The sequence below is a fragment of the Chelmon rostratus genome, chromosome 7, assembly GCF_017976325.1.
Source record: "Chelmon rostratus isolate fCheRos1 chromosome 7, fCheRos1.pri, whole genome shotgun sequence".
Lineage (NCBI taxonomy): Eukaryota > Metazoa > Chordata > Actinopteri > Chaetodontiformes > Chaetodontidae > Chelmon > Chelmon rostratus.
In genome coordinates, this window is record NC_055664.1 from 12,237,438 (window position 1) to 12,263,065 (window position 25,628).

The 25,628-nt window shown below is 40.7% G+C and overlaps 1 protein-coding gene across 3 annotated transcripts in view; it reads left to right on the top strand.

Annotated features, from left to right (window-relative positions):
* Positions 1 to 24,637, top strand: part of rasa2 (RAS p21 protein activator 2) — a 35,525-nt gene extending 10,888 nt beyond the window's left edge. For 2 of the 3 annotated variants that reach the window (XM_041940028.1, XM_041940030.1), the window contains 19 exons: positions 3,748 to 3,831; positions 8,080 to 8,152; positions 8,303 to 8,379; positions 8,912 to 9,013; positions 11,469 to 11,622; positions 11,717 to 11,865; positions 12,446 to 12,560; positions 13,130 to 13,204; positions 13,607 to 13,730; positions 14,549 to 14,655; positions 14,773 to 14,856; positions 15,101 to 15,178; positions 15,290 to 15,363; positions 15,467 to 15,573; positions 16,857 to 16,939; positions 18,204 to 18,412; positions 20,532 to 20,635; positions 21,557 to 21,734; positions 21,858 to 24,637. In XM_041940028.1, coding sequence (XP_041795962.1) covers positions 3,748 to 3,831; positions 8,080 to 8,152; positions 8,303 to 8,379; positions 8,912 to 9,013; positions 11,469 to 11,622; positions 11,717 to 11,865; positions 12,446 to 12,560; positions 13,130 to 13,204; positions 13,607 to 13,730; positions 14,549 to 14,655; positions 14,773 to 14,856; positions 15,101 to 15,178; positions 15,290 to 15,363; positions 15,467 to 15,573; positions 16,857 to 16,939; positions 18,204 to 18,412; positions 20,532 to 20,635; positions 21,557 to 21,734; positions 21,858 to 21,888 — 2,008 coding nt within the window. In that variant the 3' untranslated portion in view covers positions 21,889 to 24,637. The remainder of the gene's footprint in view (positions 1 to 3,747; positions 3,832 to 8,079; positions 8,153 to 8,302; positions 8,380 to 8,911; positions 9,014 to 11,468; positions 11,623 to 11,716; positions 11,866 to 12,445; positions 12,561 to 13,129; positions 13,205 to 13,606; positions 13,731 to 14,548; positions 14,656 to 14,772; positions 14,857 to 15,100; positions 15,179 to 15,289; positions 15,364 to 15,466; positions 15,574 to 16,856; positions 16,940 to 18,203; positions 18,413 to 20,531; positions 20,636 to 21,556; positions 21,735 to 21,857) is intronic. The other variant, XM_041940029.1, reaches the window with a different exon arrangement.
* The last annotated feature ends 991 nt before the right edge of the window (positions 24,638 to 25,628 follow it).

Here is a 25,628-nt window from a genome sequence, read left to right on the forward strand (position 1 = left end):
GCCTCATCTACTGTTCATGAAACCTGTAAATATACTGGACAAAAAGGAATCAAAGGAATAAATACAAAATCATAAAGGAAATTGACAATTATTAACCCGACCATGAAGTTTTCGTTTGGTTTGATGAGGAAGCACAACACCTCACGGTCCTGAGCAGCCTGAAAGGTTTGGGAGTCTTTGCAATACTCCCAAAACAGCAACAGCTTCACAGGCTCAGAACAGTGCTGTGCAGGAACGTGAGGAAGAAAGAGCTGGATAAAGGATCGTGGAGGGCAAATCTACACACTGTAAATGTGCCAGAGGGCGGCAAAAACGTCCAGGATGCCATCAAATCTGTGTCCAAGATGTTTATGGGAATTATGGGTCTTGATGTGTTGGCTTAAACCTCCGGAGATTGACAGAGCAACTGAGCTTTCAAACTTGAGCAAAATAATATGTGATATCCCCTTTACCCCAGCTAGTTTTTTACTTCTTGCTGTGTTAAGCATCAGATGCTACTAATCTTAAGGACCTTTAAGTTGTAACAATCTGTCAAAGAAATTCAGCCTTCCTCATCAAAACCTACTTTGATATTTTCAGAGGTGTCACTTTGCTCACTCCCAAAATCCAATCCAAAATCTATTTTAGACCCCTCAAGGGTCTCACATCTCGCATTGTTGACATTACTTTGTCTTTTAAAGATTCTCCCTTGATTAAGACCAAAGTAGACCAGGAAATGGAAATTGGGAAACCTTTCCCAGTGGAAAGTTGGGATGCTGCTGTGGAAACAAAAAACTGAAGTACCTCTTGTGCTAGACTCCACTTGATTCAATTTAAAGTCCTCCACCATATCCACTATTCAAAAGCATTCAGACAAAGTTTGTGGTAGATGCTATGGTGCTCCAGCAGGATTTACTCACATGTTCTGGACCTGCCCAGATCTGTCTACCTACTGGGTGAGTACTTTTCAGAATCCAAATCAGACCAAGTATGGCCAAGTATGTGTGCACATACAAGGAATTTGACACCGGTTTGAATATTGCACTCAGTGTACTTGCATCAAGACGACAGACTAAACAATAAGTTAAGTAGTGCAAAAATATAAAATAAACAACCAGGCAATAAATGATATATACTATGAATGCAGGTATTTATGTTGACAGTGGCAGTGAGTGATGAATATTCATGTTAAAAACTTGCATTGATGAATGGCCAGTCAGTCAATGTACTGGTGTCAGAGGGTTAGTGACGCTGCATGACTAGCTAACTGTTCATCAGGGTGACGATTTCTTCAAAGCCATGGGCAGAAGTTTATCTGCCCATGGAAGTTTTCCCTATATGTGGGAATCCATTCAATGATCAACCACAACCACTTGATATTAAGAATATTATAATATCATTATTAGCAAATAGAATTTCAATAAACCAGAAATTAGCAGCCCCTCCTAAGACATCCCTCTGTTTTTTTTTGTTTTTTTTTTCATTTTCTCTCAGTCACTGCATCATTACACACTGAAATGAACTATCAGCTATCATTCTTGTGCTACAGTAACAGTCATCAGTGTATGTGGAGGGTTGGAGGAGATGGGATAAAGAGGCGTTTTTGTTGATAGGTTTGAATTAAAAATATATTAATGTTCTCTCACTGTGTTGTCCAACTTGTTTGTTCAAAAAGAATATTTTGCAAAAAAAAAGTTATCACAAGCACAAACTGTTAGAAATGATGACATGAGAGGAAGGTCTGCTCAAAAGCAAGTGCTCATTGAAGGATTAGGTTGAGCACATGAAGTGCATGTAAAAGTATGTGTGTGTGTATTTCAGACTTCATGCTGTTTACGTATGTTGTTTTGCATCCCCCATTCATACTTGGAGAACAGGGTAATCAGGTGGAAGTGATGGCATCTGAGCAGGAAGCCTGCGCCTCTCACACTGCAACCGCTGTGGTTTTCTGCTGCCGTCATTCACTGTGCAACTTGGATTGTTTGCCTAAACTGTCACCCGCTCACCGTCAGCTCTTACCATATATGTATACATAATGAATGCTGCACACTCTTTTTTTTTTTTTTATCCCTCTACATCTGCCTGACCAGACAGTGTAGCAAAGTTAAAATACAATATACTAAGCAGGGTGTTTGCATACCTCTATTTATCCTATTGCAGTGTAATTGGTTACCAGAGATGGTCTGAGCAAAGTGAGATGGGGTTAAGAAAGAGATGCAAAGAGACTATAGGGAGTAATGTCATGACACCCTGGAAGATGATACACAAACATCCTGACATTCGCTCTGCTTGGCTTGTCCCTCTGGCTTCACTTAGCGATGGGCTGAATTCATACTTATTCTCGAGTGACTCCTGCTTAGCAGCCACATCCTGTTTAGGGTGCCCACAGTGTCTGTTTGTTGTCACCTAAAACACCTGTGAAAAAAGCAGTGGTCCCCGTGTGACACAAGCCAAACATGAGGGCAAAGCACTACCTCTAAATGAAGGCTGTAGCAGCAGTTTATCAGTGCATAATGCTGTTTTATATTGTTGACAATCTGATGATAGTGTCTGTGAGATTTGAGTACTTGGCAGCAGTGTTGTTTTCAGATAGTGATCTTGATGCCAGATTAAGCAAACCTGAGGACTGATCAACTGGACAAAAATGAAATGTAGAAAATCGGTTTGAATTGCCACCAACTTCATAGCAATATGTCAGCCTTCTGCGTCCAATGTTGCTTCCAGGGATAATGACCAATTTCTTTTCCTTTTTTTAACACTATGATACATAAATCAATGCAGCATCAAGAGGGGAGCACCAAAATAAATAGAAACAGAAATCTACTGTTTAATGATAGCTTTATACAGAGTGTACATTTATCAACAGTGTTAGTCGTTAGTCGTGTTTTAAAATACTATTTTCTATGTATCTGCATGAGTTTTGCCTGATTTTGATAATGGCACTAATTCTATCAAGATTGCGCTGTGGATGGCCACCTTGGTACTGCGCTTTCTCGTAATTAATGTACAATATAAGTACTGTTTACATCTAACATTATCATGTTTTTGCATATGCAAGAGAAGAGAGATATTGATGATGCAAAGGAATTGATTCTTATCTTTTGTTGCGCTATTCCATGACTTTTTAGTTGTTTTTAAACTTGTCGAAGTTGATGCCCACCCTCTGTCAATCTGATGCATTACCTGTTCTGTAGTGCTAAATGTATATGACCATCAACAACAACAACAACATCAACACAAAACTTGTTTTTTAATGTCAACATTGTCTATTAAGTTGGTGTTTGGAAACATCCAGTGTATCTGAAAGAATTTTTTTTCCCATTGAAATGCTTTCTTTTATTGTTCATAAGAATCCAGTTTGATGTAAACCTCTTTGTTTTTACTTAGTACAATAATACTGATAATGCAGACCATACAGGGTTAATAGCAATAGCATTTCCACTCGGGCATCTGTTGAATCAACAAGAAATTATTTACATTTAAGCTCTCAAGACACAATGTTGAAAGTTAATCCCTTTCAAGGTCTGGGTGACTCTTACGTCTGTCTATCTGTAACTGCTTGAAAAATAGAAAGTATTGTCTAAAGATGATTAGTTTCACAGTAGCATTTGGAAGGTTAGATTGCTGCAAATCTGTAAGGATGTAAATGAAACATATTTTTGATTAGTATTTGAACTGATAATATTTATGTAAATTAATGAGTTACTCAGGATGTTTTTTCTAAAAGCTTCCCTTCTTCCCTCCCTATTTCTTTGTGACCTCCTCTAGAATAATAGAGTGCCAGGGACTGCCTTTGATCAGCGGGCAGAACTGTGACCCCTATGCCACTGTGTCACTTGTTGGACCTGCCAGGTAACTCTGAACACTACACTAACACCAAAGAGAGCTAGGATGTCCTAATAACTTACATATATCCAAACATATTGTGATATTCGTTGCATGTTTTTAGTGTAGAATTCTTGTTTACTCCTTTTAACTTGACTGTTTTCCAATAATAACTACCACCACCCATCATTTTCCTTAAATGAACATTATGCAGTTTTTCCAAACTAAAAGTTCATAGTTAAAACTTGTTGGACCTGCCAGATGAATCAGTGAATGCCACACATATACTGAAGAGAGCTAGGATTTCCAAACAACAAACACATATGGTGATGTTCTTTGCATGGTTTGAATATTATATAAATACTTATAAGACTTTATCTGAGGATCTTAAGTCATGAGTGAGAAACTCAGCAATGTAACCAGGGGCCAGACCATATGGTGCCTTGAATATTAAAGTGGCTATAATCGATATTTTGATAATAACAATCTGTCAAATGACAATGTGAAAATAATGTGACATTCACTATGTTTACATGCACAAAATATTTTTTTTCACTCTAATTCCAAATCAGACAATATTCCTACTAAGCTGTTTACATGGTCAATGAAAATGAATATTCCACTACAATTCCTGTTAACATGAACTACCACCTTATTGTGGTGGAGGGGTTTGAGTACTCGAATGATCCTAGGACAGGCATGGGCAAACTACGGCCCGAGGTCCATATGCGGCCCGTTACAAAATTTAATCCGGCCCGCCGAACTTGAACAAATTATATCAATAAACCTTGTTAATGTTTTATTTTCCCTGCAATTCTGGCTTTTTCCCAATAGATGGCGCACTCTAGATACATTGAGCTTTGTTGAGGTGAAGCGTATTACTCCACGTTTGCGCTTTACTCTTCGACCCTCAGCCCTTCTGTAAAGATGAGCGGAGCTAAGCATGTCCAGTTTTTAATAAGGAGTGGACAACTAAATATTTTTGACTGAACACCGATCAGGCGGTGTTTAAAGACTATGATACAGCAAGAAAACTGACTCCAGACTTTGATGCGCTGGATAAAAAGGGAGACCAACAACACTGTTCCCACTGAAATTAAAAGTACGTTTCTCCGTTGTGTTCTGTAAAAAATGCATTTGAAACTAATTTGTTCTGTCTGTTAAGGGATGCACATATGTGGTGCTCAGGTGCACGTACGTTCTCAAAACCAAGTGCGCAAATGCAGCGCGATCAAATATAACGCGCTCCACATACTGGCGCGTTGTCACTGTTCCGTCCTCGCACTGCTCGTTGTTGAGTTTTGGCATTAGGGATGATTGAATAGAAGGAGAGGACAAGTAGACCTGCATCTCCTACCGTTTTTTAAATGAAGACAGTCAGGAGGAGACTGATGATGATAATATCCTTAAGGATAACCGAACTTTCAGTGCTTTAAAATAATAAAAAGAGTCATTTCAATAAATAGCTCAGTTCTGTGGGACTTCAAAGACAGATATTTAGTTGTAATGCTTTTGTTCATTTTCAATTGAAATTAAAGCACATGTGTTCTACATATCTCATGATATTTTATTTTCTCTTATGAGGTGGATTACCAAAACACTCCATCCATCTGCTCCTGGTCCGGCCCCCCAGTCAAATTTTAGAACCCTTTGTGGCCCACAAGTGAAAAAGTTTGCCCACCCCTGTCCTAGGAGCTATGTTGTCCGGAGCTTATTAGAGAGAGGCTTCTACTCTGGAGTTGCCTGCGGTGAGAGGCGGCGGGCTGGTGGGGCTTGCTTATAGCTCCCCACCTTAGCCGCCATGTGTTGGAGTTTTCCCCAGTGAACGAGAGGGTCGCTGCCCTACACCTTCGGGTTGGGGACAGGTGCCTCACTGTTGTTTCGAACAACAGTGTAGAGTACCCGCCCTTCTTGGAGTCCGTGGGAGGGGCGCTGGAAAGTGCTCTGACTGGGGACTCCATCGTTATACTGGGGGACTTCCATGCGGGCACAACACGTGGGCAGCGACAGTGTAACCTGGAGGGGCGTGATTGGGAGGAATGGCCTCCCCGATCTGAACCCGAGCGGTGTTCTGTTATTGGACTTCTGTGCTAGTCACAGTTTGTCCATAACGAACAAGCATAAGGGTGTCCATCTGTGCATGTGGCACCAGGACACTCTAGGCCGGAGGTCAATGATCAACTTCGTGGTCATGTCATCTGACCTTCAGCCATATGTCTTGGACATCCGGGTGAAGAGAAGGGCTGAGCTGTCAACTGATCACAACCTGGTGGTGAGTTGGATCTGCTGGCAGCGGAGAAAGCTAGACAGACTTGGCAGGCCCAAACGGGTAGTGAGGGTCTGTTGGGAACGTCTGGCGGAACCCTCTGTCAGAGGGGTTTTCAATTCACACCTCCGGAAGAGCTTTGACCATATCCCGAAGACGGTTGGAGACATCGAGTCCAAATGGACCATGTTCTCCACCTCCATTGTTGATGCAGCTGTTCGGAGCTGTGGCCGTAAGGTCTGTGGTGCCTGTCGCAGCGGCAATCCCCAAACCCGGTGGTGGACACCGGAAGTACGGGATACCGTCAAGATGAAGAAGGAGTCCTATCAATCGTGGTTGGTTCATGGGACTCCTGAGGCAGCTGACGGGTACCGGCAGGCCAAGCTTGCTGCGGCCAACTCAGGTAAAAAACTCAGGTATGGGAAAAGTTCGGGGAGGCCATGGAGGAGGATTATCGGTCGGCCACAAAGAGATTCTGGCAAACCGACCGGCGCCTCAGAAGGGGGAAGCAGTACCCTGCCAATACTGTTTACAGTGGAGGTGGGGAGCTGTTGACTTCGACTGGGGATATTGTCAGGTGGTGGAAAGAATACTTTGAGGATTTCCTCACCCCATTACCACGCCTTCCGTAGAGGAAGCAGGGGCTGGGGACCCAGAGGTTGGCTCATCCATCACTCAGGCTGAGGTTACCGTTTGGAAGCTCCTCGGTGGCAAGGCACCGGGGGTAGATGAGATCCACCCTGAGTACCTCAAGTCTCTGGATGTTGTTGGGCTGTCTTGGCTGACATGCCTCTGCAACAGCGTGTGGCAGTTGGGACAGTGCCCCTGGACTGACAGACCAGGGTGGTTATCCCTTTATTTAAGAAGGGGGACCGGTGTGCTCGAACTACGGGGGGATCACACTCCTCAGCCTCCCTGGTAAAGTCTATTCCAGGGTACTGGAGAGGAGAATTCGGCCGACAGTTGAACCTCAGATTCAGGAGGAACAATGCGGTTTCGTGGGAGTTTGCCCAACCAGTTCACATGTGTTTTGTGGACTTGGAGAAGGCATTCGACCGTGTCCCTTGTGGCATTCTGTGGGAGGTTCTTTGGGCATATGGAGTTCAGGGCTCTCTACTACAGGCCTCCGGTCTCTCTATGACTGGAGCAGGAGCTTGGTTCGCATTGCCGACAGTAAGTCAGACCTGTTCCCAGTGCATGTTGGACTCCGGCAGGGCTGCCCTTTGTCACTGGTTCTGTTCATTATTTTTATGGACAGAATTTCTAGGCGCAGCCAAGGGCCAGATGGAGTCTGGTTTGGGGACCACAGGATCTCGTCTCTGCTTTTTGCAGATGATGTTCTCCTGTTGGCTTCTTCGAACCAGGACCTCTGGCATGTGTTGGGGCGGTTTGCAGCCAAGTGTGAAGCGGCTGGGATGAGATTCAGCACCTCCACGTCCCATGTCCATGTCCCCTCTGGGTTGGAGGAGAGCTCCTGCCTCAAGTGGAGGAGTTCAAGTATCTTGGGGTCTTGTTCACAAGTGAGGGAAGGATGGAGCGTGAGATTGACAGGTGGATTGGTGCAGCGGCAGCAGTAATGCGGTCGTTGTATCAGCATACAAACAAAGTTAGTGACTAACTGGTCAACATAGTGGATCATATAACAGCTAAAAAGCCAGATCTTCCCCTCAGGAGTTGGTAGAGACCAAGAACAGAGCTAAAAGAGAGTGAATATTGGACTTACATTTATCAGGAGGACACAAACAAGACTCCAAATGAATGACAATATTGCACCATAACTGCTGAATGTGTAAATAAGTGAATGCCTGTGAAAGCTGCAACAAGCTTTTAGATTACAGAATAAAAAAGACCTAATTTTATAAATGTTCCTTAATATGAATGTTTTCGAAATGGCAGAGTCTAGAGAGATGATGACCATAAACAGTCTGGGTAATAGTAGTTTTGCTGATGATCAATAGGGGAAGTTTTTAAAATGCAAGTATCAGCGTTTCTGTAATGCATCTCCTCAGGTCTGACCAAAAGAAAACAAAGGTAAAGAAGAAAACCAGCAACCCTCATTTCGAAGAGACTTTCTTCTTTGAGGTAAATTCTGCAACTACACATTTTTCTGTCAAACCACATTATAGGTTTTAAATGGTTTATTGGTTTCATTACTGTTAGATTGCTTGTAAGAAAAAACCCACAACTTGCATAAGTAAGCCTGTTAATAAGTCTTAACATGTTCATCCTCAGGTCACACGGTCCAGCAGCTACTCCAAAAAGTCTCATTTCCAAGTTGAGGAGGAGGACATTGAAAAACTTGAGATCAAGTAGGTTGTTTTTTTTCTCTTGCCTGTTTGTTTCACTTTCTGTGAGTCCTCTCTCTCTCCCTCTTTCCCTCCCTCTGTTGTTTCCCCTCTACCGTCTTGACAGAAGAAAAATAATTTCTTAACAACTTGAGGACAAAAAAAGTGAATTTAGATCTGGTGTGTTCTGACTACTGATAGAGAGCCTTGGTTTCTGGTTAAGGATATGTGGGGCTTCCGTCACAGTGGACTCATAGCTCACTGGGTAAGACTAGACAGATTTGAAGGTAAACACACATGCATGGTTTTGAGGTTTGGATTTGAGGTGGTGTCATTGCACGGGTATTGTATTGACTTTTATACACCAAGCAGGTAAGCACCACTCAGTAGTGACATTTATTTTGTCTCTTTTTGCCATATTGGACTTGGGTTGTTATGTGTTTGTGCCAAACACACACAGCAACAAAAAATGTGTCTTACTTGATTTACATGTAGTTTGATGGTATACATTCACAGATGAAATACTTGTTTCAGTTCCCATTCTCTACCTTTGCAGAATTGATTTGTGGAACAGTGAGAATCTAGCTCAGGATGTGTTTCTTGGGGAGACGAGGGTCCCAGTCAAGATCCTGCGAAATGACCACATCCACAAAGCCTGGTAAGGACTGAAAAAAGGAGCCTTTTATTTTCTAACACTTAGTGTCCACACTGTGAATGTAAACAAATACAAATGCATTATTGGGATATGAACTGATACTGTGCTCTGAACTGATACAAACAGCATATTTCTGCTTTTTTTTTTCTCCCCGTCACACGATTTACACAACTTAGTACAAACGTCAGAGCACTTCTCTCTGAGTCATTCCTCAGTCAAGTCGAAACACAGACGTTGTACACACACTCGTACGATCTGCTGAGCTCACTCTTTACTGTGGTGGTGGATCTCCAGTGTCCACAGAGGATAAACAGCCAAAAATCCATTTAGATATCATAGAAAGAAAGTGTTTTAGTTTCCCAAACCTCCCTTTCTGTTTCCACTATTCTGTTCCACCCGGACCATTAACTGTTAAACAGCTTTGGTTTAGACTTTTTTCCTTGCAAAATACAAATCATGATTCTTTATTACTTGATTTGATTTTAAGTACTGTAGATTGTTCAGATACATTGTCACTTAATGAGCATCTAAACTTGTAACAAACACGAGGAGTATGAATGACAGTAGAAATCAATTAAACACAAAAATGAAGCAGCCTGCACCAATTCTAACAGCATCTGGGGTAGATTGCGCTTACGTCTGGTATAAATATAAATATCAAAGGCCAAGGCTTTCATGTACTGCCATAACTGAAAATGAAGAGGCCCATTTTTGATTTCCAGGGAAGTCTTAGAGGACTAGAAGACCTGTGCAGCATACATACAGTTCACCACTCTTGGCTCATGTTTGTTAACCACCAGAGATCTGATTTTCTGTGTTTTTTTATTCTCTTCTCTTCCACAATCGTATTAGATTGTGGAAACAAAAGGGGCACTGATAGAGCTAAATCCAAGACTTTCTTGTTCTATCTTTGACGAATTCTGATGTGTTTGTTTCTCAATAAATGTATTACATTGTTGGCAATCAACAAAACCAACACAGACACTGTCACTCTGATTGCATGGTCTAGTCACCCTCCTTTTTACCAGATACGTTCTTCAAACTTAAGAGCTGGAGCTTCTTGCTTTTAGAGCCTGTCTGTTTCGAAACTCCGTCCGTCTTATCCAGCAGAACACCTTGAGCTCTTCGGTTTTCCTTTCCATTACATGGTGACTTGCAAAATCTTCCTTGATTTCTCGCTGTTCAGCAGTTTTTTCTCTGTGTGGGTGTTTCCTATCTTTGCATCAGTGTAGGTTATGTGGGATTATGCCAGATAGCAGTCTGTTAGTACACGAGGGCTGTGAGTTGAGTGCGTGGGTGGCTTTTTGCATGGTGGCAGTACCTCATGTCCTGTGTTTATGCTGGAAGTCGTCCATGTTGCACACATAAAAACTGTTCAGCTTGGTGAAATCAATACAGGTGATCTGTTGACTTGTTCAGAGAAGCGTCTCTGTGCCTGTGTACCATGATTACAGATCAAGCAGCTTATGGAAAAGCCCACAGTATGTAGCTGCTGCTGTTGAAGCACTGCAGTTCAATTCTGCAATTAATCATTTTGTGTTTTGCTCCACCTGTTGGCTTTTAGGGAGATGTGCATGTAGCAGAAATATGAGCAATATTCTCTTAAACAAAGTTTGCTATTTGATAAATCCTTTGATTTTAAGCAGAAGTTATCCAGTTCACTAGAATTGTTAAAGCAGCTAAAAAAAAGAAGCTAATAGGAAAGACAGCTGATTTATATAGTGTTTACAGGAAGGGATTAGCTTTATTGAGTCATACTTTGGACCCCTTTACGAAGAGTATGACCTGCTTTCATCTGGGTGTGACACTTCTGGGAACTGTACCTACAGTAAAACATCCTCTAGTAGTTGTATCCCTAACGGTATTTTGTATGTGATGCTGATTTCTTTCCAAAGGCAGCATTGTCCCAGTTAGAAAACAATGAAATATAAGTCCCTGTGCTCACATAACGTCTGTCATTTATATATTACTGCCTGTATAGCAGTATTTCTTGTGCTTATGTGTCTCTGTAGTGTTTTATAACAGCTTCACAGTACTGTATCCAGAAAGTGTGCTCGAGCCAGCATGTTCAACTGTTTTTTTTATGCAGAAGACTGAGGGTAAAAGCACACTAAAGCTCTTCATTTAACAAAATTTTGACTGACAGCTATGCTTTTTTGGAGGGGATCCAATGAAGTGTTAGGAACTTAAATCCCATGTGCAAATACAGTTGGTGCAGCTGGTGTCTGAGGTGTTGAGCATACAGTAGGATCAGCCGTGCCAGCTGCCTCTGATTTCTTAAGCGGTAGTGAACTTCAAATTATTTGGTTGATTATTTGGCTTGTGTTATTTTAGCAAGATTGTGTCATGTTTTGAATGTGTTTGGTTTCTTAGGAGTTTGGTTAATAATAATGCTGAAGAGTATTTGTTTTTCCACACAGCTCAGTAACGTGGTGTCTCTCTTCCTGTGGTCTCACAGGTATCTCCTCCAGCCTAAAGGGAATGGCAGCAAGTCCAGGTCTGATGATTTGGGATCCTTGCGTTTGAAGCTGACCTACATAGAAGACACGGTGCTGCCATCTGCCTGCTACACACCACTCTGCAACCTGCTGCTCAAATCCCCAGATGTGAAGGTAGGACGGTGGTTCACGTTACCGTAAGATGGAGGGACAACATTTGCAAGCATGTACAGAAATGTACATTTTTCTCTCTCATTGCCTCCTCCAGCCCATCTCGGCATCAGCAGCACACATCTTGGGCGACATCTACAGAGAGCGATATGAGGCTGTGCTGCCCATGGTTCGACTGCTGCTCCACCACAATCGCTTTGTGCCTTTCGTCTCTGCTGTGGCGGCGCTAGAGCTGGACAACACTCAGTGAGTACTTGCACAATCATACCTACAGTACAGCACAGGGACACAGTGACATGTAGATATGTACATGTATGCATACAGATAAATGCCATGGTTTGTTAGTTCTCATATTCATACAGCCTTAAGTAAAGTTCCTTTTTTTAATGTAACTGAAGCTAAATTTAAAACAGGAAGCAGCTCTGAAATATAATAGACATTTGAAGGGGGAGTCCTGGTGACTTTCATGTTACCTTCATTTTCACTTTGATAAGCTTGTAAAGTTGTCTACCAGTGTTACTGCATGCATGAACATGCATTAAATGTCATACCCAGATGCTGAAATTGAAGAAGGAATGATGGCCATAACTGCAAAAATAATACCTAAGTCATAAAAACACTGATTTTTTCCCCCTTTTAACAGTTGGGCAGGACTTTCAAACCCTTTTGCCAAAGCACAAAGAGTTCTTTCATGAGAATTATTTCAATCAGTCCAAAACTTTTAACAAAAACTATAATAACTGTGAAATGATCTTTTGTCAAAATATGTGGTTAAATGGTCATAATGTCTGGTTGATGTTGGTGGAACATTTCTGTGTACATACAGGGAGGCTAACACTATATTCCGTGGCAACTCACTGGCAACACGCTGCATTGATGACATGATGAAGATTGTGGGAAAGAATTACCTGGCGGTTACCCTGAAGCCTGTAATAGATGAGGTATGAGTAACAAGGACACACACACACACACATATCCAGAATATATGCCAGAGAGTGCCATGAGTCATTGAGGTCAGTATGGAAAGCTCAGCTTGAACAGCTGCCTTTCCGCTACAAAGAAGCAGATGTGCAGATGTAATTGGTTGGTTTGGAGTTCTTACAGGGCTCTTCATCGACCACTTTTTGAACCCATTTTTTTTCAAGAATATCCTCTAAATAGCTCACATTCACTAAAAAATTGTTTGATCAGTGGTTAATTTGTGAGTTTTTGATACTGGTCTACCTGCATCTGCAAAATGTGCCATATTGTATTCTATCAATATTTAATAAGCTATTTAATAAGTCACTAATTTGAGTTCTTTGACATGTCTGGGGTGACAAAACAAAGGTAGTGAATGTCTGCACTCTCACTCATCATCTGTTTTTGTTGTTCTTAGTAATTTCAAGGAAATAGGAATAAATCCTCAATTCCATATAATACAAAGTCTTAGACTTTGTTAGTTTCTAATTAATACATTACGCCTCACCCTAATTGTTTGTTCCTTGTTTGTCCTTTTAACCTTCCACAGATCTGTGATTCCAACAAAACATGTGAGATAGACCCAGTTAAACTTAAGGAAGGTGACAATGTGGAGGTCAACAAGGTAAATACACTCGTCTCTTATAAATCCTTACAAACACATGAGCATAACTTCCTTTGAAGGCCTTCTCAGGCTGATAAATCACATGCTGCTACAGTAAATTTAAAATGCTCTGACTGGTTTAGGTGAGGGGTGGCGCCTGGGTAGAGTGTGCAGGAGGAGGAGGAGGACGGATGCATAATGATGACTGTTTTTTTTACATTATACCAGTACTACATGTATCTACAATGAGTGGAAAGAAATACAACCAATTCGGACATTTGTATTCTCACTCTGGGTAATGTCTGGAAAAGTTCAGGGTAACAGTACATGTGTGAATACAACTGTTGTTGATTTCAAAGCTCTTTACCATCAAGATATTGCTTTTCTCTCATTATGTAAAGTCATGTTTTGGTTCCTTTGCAGGAGAACCTGCAGGGTTATGTCCAGAAAGTCTTTTCCTCCATTACCCAGTCCAGTTCCAGTTGTCCTCCACTTATGTGTGATGTCTTTAGGTCACTGAGACACTTGGCCTGCAAACGCTTCCCAGGTAACTTCAAGAGTCAAGATTCAAGATTGTCTTTATTGTCACTGAGCATAACATGTCAATGAAATTGGAAACAATAAGAAAAATAAGAAAGATAATAAAATAAAATAAAGATACTCGAATAAAATAAACTAACATGCAGTAAAAATATGCATAAATGCAATAAAAATATACCAGAAATGAAAATATACTAAAACAATAAACAATAAAATATACCAACAGCAGCTAAAATATACTAAAATGTATATACTGCGTGCAAATAGCTGACCATTTAGTTAAGCGTGTGTGTACTTAAATGTTAAGTACACAGAAGGTGCAGGTGAAGGTGGACAAAGTGCAGTGTGCAGTGGCTCATAGTCCTCGCAGTCTCTCACTCCAGTGAGGGGCTGCTGGCGGCTCTGACAGCCCTGGGGAAGAAGTTGTCCCTCAGTCTGTTGGTTGTGGTGCGGATGTTCCTGTACCGCTTTCCTGATGGAATCGGTACAAACAGTCTGTGGCCCGGGTGGCTGGGGTCCGTGGCGATGGATCTTGCCCTCTTCCTGACCTGGCCTTCATATATAGAGTCTAGGTCAGGAAGAGGGCAGCCCACGATGCCCTGTGCAGTTTTAGCCACCCGTGCCAGTTGTTTCCTCTCCTGTGCCATGCAGCTGCCATACCACACTGTCACACTAAGGCAGAGGATACTTTCAATTGCATTTATTTATGCCTTAAGTAAGCTTTAAAAGGTGAAATAGTTGTGTTTTTGTAATGTGTATATACACACTAGAAAAAACGCGATAGTTAAATGTCATCTCTTGTTGACTTGTTCTTTCTGTCTACAGCTGACCCACATGTTCAGTACTCAGCCGTTAGCAGCTTCGTGTTCCTGCGGTTCTTCGCTGTTGCTGTTCTTTCTCCACACTCCTTCCAACTCCGTTCCCACCATCCTGTAAGTGCATGGCCCTGGAGCCACAACTCACCATTGAATAAATATACTGGAGAGCAAAGTCACATGTGGCCTACGCAGTGCACTGTTATCATTTCCGTCCGTTTTCTTTAATTCCAGGATCCCGAGATTTCCCGCACACTCACACTTATCTCAAAAACAATCCAGACTCTGGGCAGCTGGGGTAGTTTGTCAAAAAAACTGGTAAGATTAACCGTAAAGATAAGAAATTCTGTCTAGGCAGTTAAAGGAAAGTGAGAGGAGTCATGACTTTTTCTTTTTTTTTGATAAAGACATTTTTGAGACTGATGAACTTTAGAGGAATACAGAAAAAGTGTTAAATGCAGTCTATTGTATGTATCGTGTAACTGTCATCAAACGTTATCAAATGCAGTATTTTTATATCTTCCTCATGTTGATTTAAGTCTTTTTGTTTCCTCTTTTGCAGTCTAGTTTCAAAGAAACCTACATGTATGACTTCTTCAAATCATTCCAAGAAGACAAATGTATCGAAAAAGTTAAAAAGGTATTTTTTCTAATATAATCACAGCGTGAGTAGCGTGAGTGTCAGCGTTTATGCTTTTATTTATCACTTTAAATGGTTAGCGCTGGTGTCATCGTCAATTCTTCTTTCTAGTTTCTTGATGAGATCTCCTCTAATGTAAGCAAGGAGTCCAGTGGGCTGGAGGATGCAGTGGTTCTCAAGGAAGGGTGAGTGTTTATTGTGATCGTGTCCAGGATGGCTGCTGCTTGTGTTTATTAGCTTGCTTCCAGTAAAACATGGCAGCCTCCATCTTGTGTGTGTCTGTTATAGGGAGGTACAGAAACGTGCCCAGGGGAGGAAACGCCTTGGCAAGAAAAACTTTAAAAAGAGATGGCTCAGAGTGACGAACAGGGAGCTCTCCTACCACAAACATAAAGGTGAGACCAATTTCTATCATCTTTTACTCCAACATAAATATATGTTCATCAGGAGATGACCACATGTTCTGCTTTCTAGCGCAGTATCATTTATAAACACCAGATGGCACCAAAGTCAAGACTTTTCAGATCCAACACATAGTGAAGGGGCCAGTGTGGTTGAATGTTAACAATCTTATGTTGTATGTAAATATAAAAAAAAAAAGAAGATTCAAGATGAGTTGCTTCAGTGCTGTGGTAACAGTGATGCTCTTACTTTAGTGACCTTCTGGAAAGAGCAGAGCATGCATCTCTTCTCTGCTTGATAGATTTATGGACTATGTCATCCACAGAAAACATGGGGTCACATGTTGTTAAAGTGTGGGTTTACCTTGCCTCAACTGATTGATGATATGGGTGAAGGTCAAAGTAAATTTTATTATTCCACAAGGGGAAACTGTGTGGTCATACATTTATCAGGCTAAACACAGAGGTTTGGTATACATCAACAAAATATACAGAGGAAGGCTAAACTTGAATTTCGTGTCATTGCCAGGTATATATTATCCAGCACATCACAGAGTTTTTAGGGCTTTTTAATGTCCACACTGTCCTCTTGGGTGATTCAAGGAAAGGGTCAAGAGTGTTATGCTGTAGCGTTCTTTATGAAAAAAGGTGAATGTGATGTTAAATTAATTGTCTTTAACTTTATCATTCGTGGCATAAAGATGTATCAGGCTAAACTTGTTTTAATATTTGACTGCTAAAAACAAACACAAACATCAAAAACAGTTTAGATTTGATGGTTTGTCACCATCAGATTTAGATATGATCAGAGTTTAGATCAGAGTGTCTGATGTCAAGGTTGGGTTGATCTGTCTTTGGTGTGAAAGGTACAACATGTAATATTTCTGCATTAGTATGTCTAAAAATAACTAGACCAATGATATGTATTTTGTTCAGCTGTGTAATTACATTATCCCAAATGTTTCCAGCAACAGCTCATTGTTAGCACTCATGTGCTAACAATGAGTTTCATTTGGTCGACTGTTAATGGCGTCATATCGCCTTTAACCTTCTAGTTGCTGTAACTTGTAACTGACCATACAGGCAGCAACTCCCATACTCCCAAGAGACCCATAGCGGCACAAATTACAAACTGTATTTCAATTTGGACACAGACCTGTAAGGCCTGTTAGAGACACTGAAGCTACAGGAGCTACAACAATAGCTAAAGTTAATAATGGGTCAATATACTGTATTATTCTTGACATATTTTTAAGAGAATTATTTCTACTTTTCAGGGAAAGAAGCCCTCTGCATCATCAATGTCAAAAATATCCAGGCGGTGGAGAAACTGGATGAAAGTGCCTTTAACCGCAAAAATGTAAGTCAATTCTCCACAGACACCCAGTCATTCCTCAAGTCGGGCACCTTCACAACTAAAACATCTGCCCCAGAGCCAGTTCCCTGAGTGGAAACAAACAAACCAAGACATATTTATTTGGTCGTGTCATGAGTGTTTGTTGACTCCCTGCTAAATGAGTGTTAATGGTGTGGATGTCAGTTTGGAAGCTGTTTGTCACACCTGGAAAACCTGATATAATTGCAGCTGGAAGCATTTCAGACACAACAAAACAACATACAAAAGTGACACAAAATGCCAAGCGTGACTTGTGCGAGGGGCTTGGAACCTGTTAATACCAGGTCTAGTCTTATTTTTGCTCTTCTCTTAGGTAAGAGGACATTTTACGAATAATGAAGAGCACTCTCACCTAAATAAGGAAAAAAAAACACATTTACGTTTTCACAATCCACAAATTGTTTGTCCAACCCAAGAGTTGTAAATTTGAGGAACATAAAAACATGCATGAATCATCTTATAATCAAATTTAGATGATTATGTTTTAGAGTAATCAGAATGATTGGGTTCTTAAATTAGTGGGTTAAAAAAATACTATTATACCAGTTAAGACGATAAAGCCCCTGGATGATATTGCGTACATTCAGCCTCTGAATAGCAAACATACTGCTCTTCAGTACTTTGGCCAACCAGGCCTTATGTAGCCAACACATTTTTGTGTGTTTTTTGCTTCCATTTTCATGTAAAACCACTTTCTTATCATTTCAGTAACTGTGCATCCCTAACACAGTACTGACAGCATCACAAATGTTTTGTCATTGCTGGGTTTTTGATATTCCTGTTATGCCAACACTGACGCCCTGGAAAATCACGTTTACTTAAAGTTTAACGGTCCCTCAGTTTCACTACTGGTGAAATTCTTCTTGTTACAGCCTTGTTTGGTTTTATCTCTCTAATTCTTAGTATTTGTACACAGCACAACGCCTGCACTTATAGTGTTTAAGAGGTGCGACATATGCCAATAACGATCAGTCACGCGCCTCCAAATTATGATCAAGCAGGATTTGGATGGTTAAGAACGTTTGGTACATCTGGAGTTAACTTCACTTTTTTTTTCTCATAACAGCAAATTAGTTGTTACACGTGAAATGTTGTAGAAATCACACGTCTAAGGGCTGCTTTCATTGTAAGCATAAACACACAGTTTGTTAGTCTTTTACATAAAACTGTAGGAATGGCCTTAAAAATGCATAAGCAGTAACACTGTTGTGCCTCTCTCTTGTGCCAGATGTTTCAGGTGGTCCACTCTGAGAAGCCTCTGTATGTGCAAGCAGGAAACTGTGTGGAAGCCAGTGAGTGGATGGAGGTCTTGGGCCAGGTCAGTCGCTGCAACGAGGCACGCCTGACCACCTACCATCCATCAAATTACACCAGTGGAGCCTGGCAGTGCTGCAAAAGCCAGAGTAACAGCGCACCAGGCTGTAAGCCCTGCACAACGTGAGTCTTTGCCCACATCCTCACCACAACCAGGACAAGAATTGTATGGAAAAGTTATTGTTTTGTGGAGTATGTGTTGTAGATCACAGTAAACACTTAATAAAATAGGCCACTGCTGATTTGAAATTCTGCCACTAGTGGTAAATTTGACCAACCATGTAGAAGCTTACTTCAGGAGTAGAGCTGTGAGTCATGATAACAGGCATGCACTTCCACAGTTGGATCGTGTATGTGGGTTGTTTTACAGCACCTGTAAAGCACCTGTTGCCTGTTGTCATAAACTCATTAGTTTTTCGCATGTTCATCGACAGGCATGCAAAGTAAGAGCATCACTGTTACCACAGCACTGAAGCAACTCATCTTGAAAATTTGACAAATAGCCCTTTTCCACTGTAGGAACGTGTCCAGGACGCTTTGTAGGAAACTTTATTGGATAATTGTGTGAGTGCAGTTCTCTGCTAAAGCATGAAAGAATCAGAAAATACTCTGCAGACCCTCATTACTGTAGAGACTGGCATTTGGCTTCTCTGGGGTTTTTTCAATCTGCTTTTCCAGCTCTGCTTGTCTCCCGTCAAACATTACACAATTTTGCAGCAATGAAGTACAAAAAATCATGTGCAAAAAACTCAGGCAAAGCTGTCAACATATTCTTCTTAAAACACTGATTTATTTTAGTTGCACAGCATTAATGATTTATGACTAATGAACTGTAGCTGTCAATAGAAACGTCAGACACATTTCTACTGCAGTGTGAGCGTGAGTTTACATCATTTGAATATCTTGCTCTTCAGCTCAAAGCAGAATTGTCAGTGCTCATCATTACATTGTATCAGCCATGAAGGTATTCATCTGTGTTCATGCAGGAGTTCTCAGAGCTGATCAGACGTGGTATCACTAAATACAACAGATGAATCCTGAATGGAGACCTGAATATTCATAACAACAAAAAGCTGTGGCTCTTGAGGATTTCCTGGACAGCTTTGAACTCATGTTCAACATTAATTAAAGCCACTGATCAGCATGGTAGCATTTTTGACTTAGTCATAACACCAGGGTTAAACACTGGCAATGTTTCAGGAGTAGAATTACGTATTTCTGACCATTACAGTAACTGAGCTCTGCATGACTGTCCAACTCGTCCGGGGCCTGTGTTGACCCTGTACCTACAGCATTTTTAAAGCAGTTGTTTGACAGTGTTTCAAGTCATGTCCTGAAGATCATAGATACACCTCTGCTTCCCCGATGCCTTTAAAACCTGCCGATCATCATTAAGATACTGGAAAAGATAGTTTCAGTGCAAATCTTTTCTTTACGAAAATAATTTCCTGGAAGTGTAATGTATCAGCGACCTCAGGCTGAATTCTGATGAAAATAAGGTCTTAGTTGTTGTCCTCTCAGATCTAAGTGCAACGTTTGATACGATGGACCGTGATATAATATTCAATCATCGTCAATAGTTGGTTGGTCTTTCTGATTGTGTTGAACAAACATCAAAGGGAGAAAGTTTCACTTCGGTCTTGGAGATCATGTGTCTGAGAAACGTGATCTCTTTTGAGTGCTAATTGACAGCTCAGGCGTAAAAACAGGGTCAAAATTTGTGCTTGCAACTTGTAGCTTGTAGCTTGTGTACTTCAGTGTCATATACACAGGTAGGACATTTGTGGTCAGGCTTTGAAATCTCACTGATCAAAATTCCTGCACAGATTTGAATTCTACAGCTCCAAAACTTCATTACACATTCATAAACAAATTCACACATTCAGATGCGTGCATTCAGTTTTTCCACCTGCACACAAAAAGTGACAACTGTAGGCTGAGAAATTATTTGAACACCATTTGACAAGCTCAAAGTATTAATGACCTTCAGTTGCTTCCACTGGTGCATGCGACCTCTTTGTTGTCAAGCACTTTGCACTGAGCTGCATTTCTCGTTTGAAAGGAGCCACACAAATACTGTTTATTATTGACTTTATTTTTATGAATACATGGAGCTCACAGGAAAAAAACATCCACTCAGAAGGATTTCTGTTTTTTTTTAAGCAAATGATAGTTACGTTCTTCTCTCTGCTATTCACACTTGGATGAGATCTCCTTACGCTTTTGTTCTCTCCTGTTTCAGCAGCGTGCTGGCCAACCTGCAGCTGGACATAGACTGTGACCGGGAAACGGAGAGGATTTTCTCTCTCCTTTCGTCAAACGATACCAAGCTCCAGAACATGGAGGGTCAGTGTTTGTTCATGAATTAATGAGTCTGGTTATTAGTGCGAGCAGCATGTGATGATTCCACTTGTCAAATGTCACATAAACTGCCCCAGAACGCTGTTTGATTCTTTTGTTCTTGGAGCATTACATCAAACCGTGACCTGTAATAGTGATTTATGTACAGTATGGGTATGTGTTACCACACCTGTGACATATTGTATGTTTTTTATTGTTCTGGCTCAACTCCAGCATGATGGATTAGCAATAAATTTCTGAGTGTGCGGTAAAAGTGCCGACTTTCAGTTTTAAGCTTGCTTGAGGGTGTTCACATCTGCGTAGGTCAGGTCCAGTTTTTTTAAATGGCCCCAATATCACAAATCACAGATTTGCCTCAAGGGGCTTTACGATCTCTACAGCACACGATACCCTCTGTCTTTAGGCCCTCAACTATGCTAAGGAAAAGCTCCTCAAAAATGGGGAAAAAACCCTCAGGAAGATCAACAGAGGAGGTCTCTTCTGCCGAACAGAACAGACATGACATAGATGTCATGTGCACAGAATAGACCAACATAGTAAAATTATAGTATGGATAACTGGATTGATTGTGTAGGAATACAAAGCAGCAGCAAACAGTGGAACATTCTTGACTGGAAGAGTCCAAAATCCAATTGGGCTCTTGCTTCCCTCACTGACGTGTATTTGTATTTCCTCATCAGCTGCTATATTATAACAGCTATTCTTCCTGGAGTCCATGAAGACCAGACTTGAGGCAGCAAAGTCAACAAAATAGAGATGTTAGATGGTTACAGTACAGATCTGTCCAATCATGTTGGCGTGTCTGATTTCCAATGTGGTCAGACAACACATCTCACAGACTAGCTCTGCTCCTGTACAACCTGACCCTTCAGCTGCACTGTCTAATGATGAATTTCCTCTCCGTAGATGCATGTGCCAGTATGGCGGTGTACCAGGGCCCTCAGCGGGAGCAGGAGGAGTACTCCAAGTTCACCATTCAGGAACCCAAAGAGACCTTTCAGACACTCAAACAGCTCCGAAACATTATGGAGGAACTTCAGAGGCAGCACATCAGGAGTGACACCACGGCACAGTACGGGAGCCTGTGAGTCTGGACTGCTGTTACTACATGTCACATTTGAACTGCAAAACATATATGTACTGTATTGTTACTGCTTCTACTCACAGAAGGATAAGGCACCCATCTTTGTTGTCCTTTCTGTTGCAGGGACAACCCCATAGTAGGGAAAACCTCTTAACCAGGGCGGGGTGGTGTGGCCTGAAACTGCCACTCCAGCAGATATCTGTACACCACAGAGAACTGGAAGGAGCCCTGAGAGTGGTCCCACAAGAGCGCCCATTATGTGTGCAAGAGAAGAATCAACAACACAACCTGACCTTCAGACGTCATGAATCCACTACAGCAGTGACGGCCTGAGAGCAAAGCCAGAACGAGCTCGTGAGCTTTCCCAGGACCTCTCCTTGGTCCTGGAAATGAACGAACCCTTAGGTGTCATTTTCCTGGCAGTACGTTGCCTCATCTCCTCCCCTCCTCTGCATTGCAGGTCCCTTACAAAGAGACTCTTTTCCTTGTCTTAATTTATGTCCACTTTTACATCTTACAGCTGTGTGGAAAAGGCATCATGAGATGGTGTGTGAATAGGCTGCTAATTTTTTTTATTCACCCGGTTTTATATCAACAGCTGTGATGATGCTCTCCCCATGTTTTAAGGTTCTGCTCTGACATCTGTCTTTAGAGTTGATTGATAATCATCATCGTTCCGGAGGGTCGACCTCTGTTTGTGCCCCTTTTCTCTTTCTCTACTCTTCGAGTGTCCTTCCTCTTCTGAACAAATGTGTGTATATTTTCAGAGGACAGTTAAGTAGATGAAACCAATCTGCCTTACTTTGATGGATGTTTCTTTCACATTAAATGCTGAGGGAATAATGCAGAAGCACTTTAAATATTTGGAACACTCCAAATGTAAATGACTGGATACTTGGTATCAGCTTTCCCCATTTTGATCAGTTACATGATCTTGAGTACATTTATGTTTCATTCCTGTACAATAACATTTATAGCCTGTAGTAGATTCTAAGATATTTTTCTCGACCAAAGACAATTTCATAGGTTTGACTTGAAAAAAAAAAAAGAATTAATGTATTTTGAATACAAATGTTTTAAAAATGGAGACAAATTCTATATATATATATTTGGTTTCTGTTCATGTTTTTGCTAACATATCCTTTACTTCTTAGCAACTTAAGACAAGCAGACTGCATGCATTCAATTTTGAATCCTGATAGCACATGATTGTGGTGTAGAGTTGTATTTCCCTGTGATTGTGAATCGTATTGGTACGGTGTACATCAGATCTGTGCTGTCATGTTGAGAGCATCGCAACTTATCTGTAGTGGCTAATGTAAGAAACGATGGAGAGGAATCGGAAAAACAAATGACCCCCGTCATCCATAAGTTAGTCCAGACAATCAACCCACAAACACTTTATGTCTTCATTTTTTCTTTTACTTTTCAAACCATCAGCACTCCACAGCTCCAGCTCTTGTACTTTAGAGGTTTTAGTGAACTTGTTTGAAATGTGGCACTCTGTGGCTACAAGTTTAAAAGTTATATTTGTAACTTTTCTCCAGCAGCTGTTAGTCACAGCACTCCACTGCCAGAACAGTCAGGAAAAGTCTGTGTAGTAAGCGAGTTAAAAATAAGATAAAGGATAATACATATTATTACTCTTAATGTGACTCATATCCTAACAGTCATATCCTGCAGAAGTAGGTCTGCATCTGATCAATACAGTCATAAAAAACAGTCTTTAAGCTGTCAAACTTGTTTAGAAATGCTTATCACAGGCGGTCAGAGCTCAACATGATGTCTTGAAATTGCTGAAGATTTTTCCCATTTAAGTGTTCAGTTTATCATACGAAACTGATACAAGCAACCAAATCCTCAAAACGTTCATCTCTAACCAGCAACTTTTTAAACATTTTTACAGATTATTTGTATTGATTAATCAACAAATCATTTTGCGCTGGAGAAGACAGACTTTGATTCAGTCCTGGTTTTGTCTTCTTTCTTTTTTTTTTTATGTTTTCCATCATTTGCCCATTTGAACAATGAAGTGTTGAACAGATACAAAAGAAACTTGAATTTAATTTTAACAACAAAAGTTGAACATTTAATGCTGAAGATACAGGGTTTACTGTATATTTTTCTTTGCTTGTGGTTGTTTTCAGAAGTTTTGTCTTTGGTCCGTCATATATTTCTAACATGCATGTCTTGTGTATTTAACGATATATTTTTCTAGGAAAATGATTTTTTATCTTTTTTTTTTTTTAACACTGATTAAATGTGTTGCTATACTGGTACCATACCTTGCTCTTCATCTGCAGAGCTTCCTTGAGGCTGTCCACCTTTGTTTTGTCCCAGAGTGTTCCCTTTACTGACTGTGTGTAGTTGTAGCTGCTGCCAAACGTTAACCTGTGGATAGCTTAACACAGTGTTACTGAAGTGAATAACGTGTGTGATGTCCCACAACTGTGTTCACGTGCAGGCTGTAAGTGAATGAACTGCCTAATCGGAGCCAAAACACAACAGTGAAACGGTTGATTTTAAGAAACTGCTCATTGGATGAACTTTGCCTGTGCTTGTGAAAGGTTTTCGGTTGGACTAGGTTGAGAAAAATTACTCCGGACCAAATTTCAACAATAATATGTGAATCTGAATCTTAACTAATCACAGCATAAAGTTATTGTTTTATATATTGTACAAGCTTGCATGTCAGCTCCATTGCTGTGGTTTTAATAAGAGCCAGTAAACGTGCAGTTGATGTCCTCTGGTAGTGCATTTTCATATGAAGGGGAACATGTTTTGGGTTTTTTTTATTTCCACTCCATTGGTCACTGAGTTATGCTTTGTATCTGCTTTTAATAAGGGAATTTTTCTCCATTTGTTTTTCCATGTCGGCACTAAAATAAAAACAGTCCTCGGGATGTGGATGAGATGCATGTTTGCCTGGTAGTAGTTGTTGAAGTGCATTAGGACATCAGTCTTCTGCGGCCAATTTCACGTCAGAATTTCTTGATTAGCTTTGAACCTACTTTTGCATAACATCAATCAAAGTAGTAGCCAGCTCACCATATCTGAGGTGTTTCTGAACACGTCATATCAATCACATAAATGAGGAAAAAGTCCAGCTTGATGCAAGAACAACGATTGATTTCAGCACCTGTCAATCCAAGTTTACTTTCAAAGCATGACAACAATATATGAATTACTCAAACAATCCTTTTGTCCAGCCAATCAATTTCCATCTGTTCTGTAGGAGTCATAGCACACTATGTACAGTAAAGAATCAGAGGATGTTTTTCTAGCAGCTTCTTCCTGTCTGGTGCACAGTCAGTAATTACAGACAGCAGAGGGTAAATCACTTCTTCTGAATGTCTCCATACTGCTTAAGGACAAAGTCTGTTCTTTTTTATACACATTAAATATTTTATTTTCCATACATGATCTTTTCTGTGTCCATTTGAAACAGTTTACAATATACGCTTTGCCAATGCTTGCATGCAATATCAAGAAGTTACTCCAGAATATTTGTATGTTTTTTTGAGCGTGAGAGGCTTAATGAAAGCTGCCAAGCTTTACTGTGATGGATTCTGTTCTGCACAATAAGTTGGTTAGTTCTTTTCTGTGGTAGGATGTCAAAATTATTTCTGTGAGTAGTTAAAGTAATGCTGATTCAATCGATTTGAATTAAACAAAAAAGGCCATACATCCCCTGTAACAGTTTGCATTTGTGATGAAGAACCAAGCATTAACAGAAGGGAAGAGGTTTGGAAGCAAGTAAAGAGCTACAGGATAGCATTCAATCATGCTCAAATAAAATAAGTCATGTTTACTCATGATGCAACCTGCAGTGACTTCTGCACATTAGATAACGTTGTGCTTTTGCTCATATTAACCGCTTTCCTTCCTGCTTTC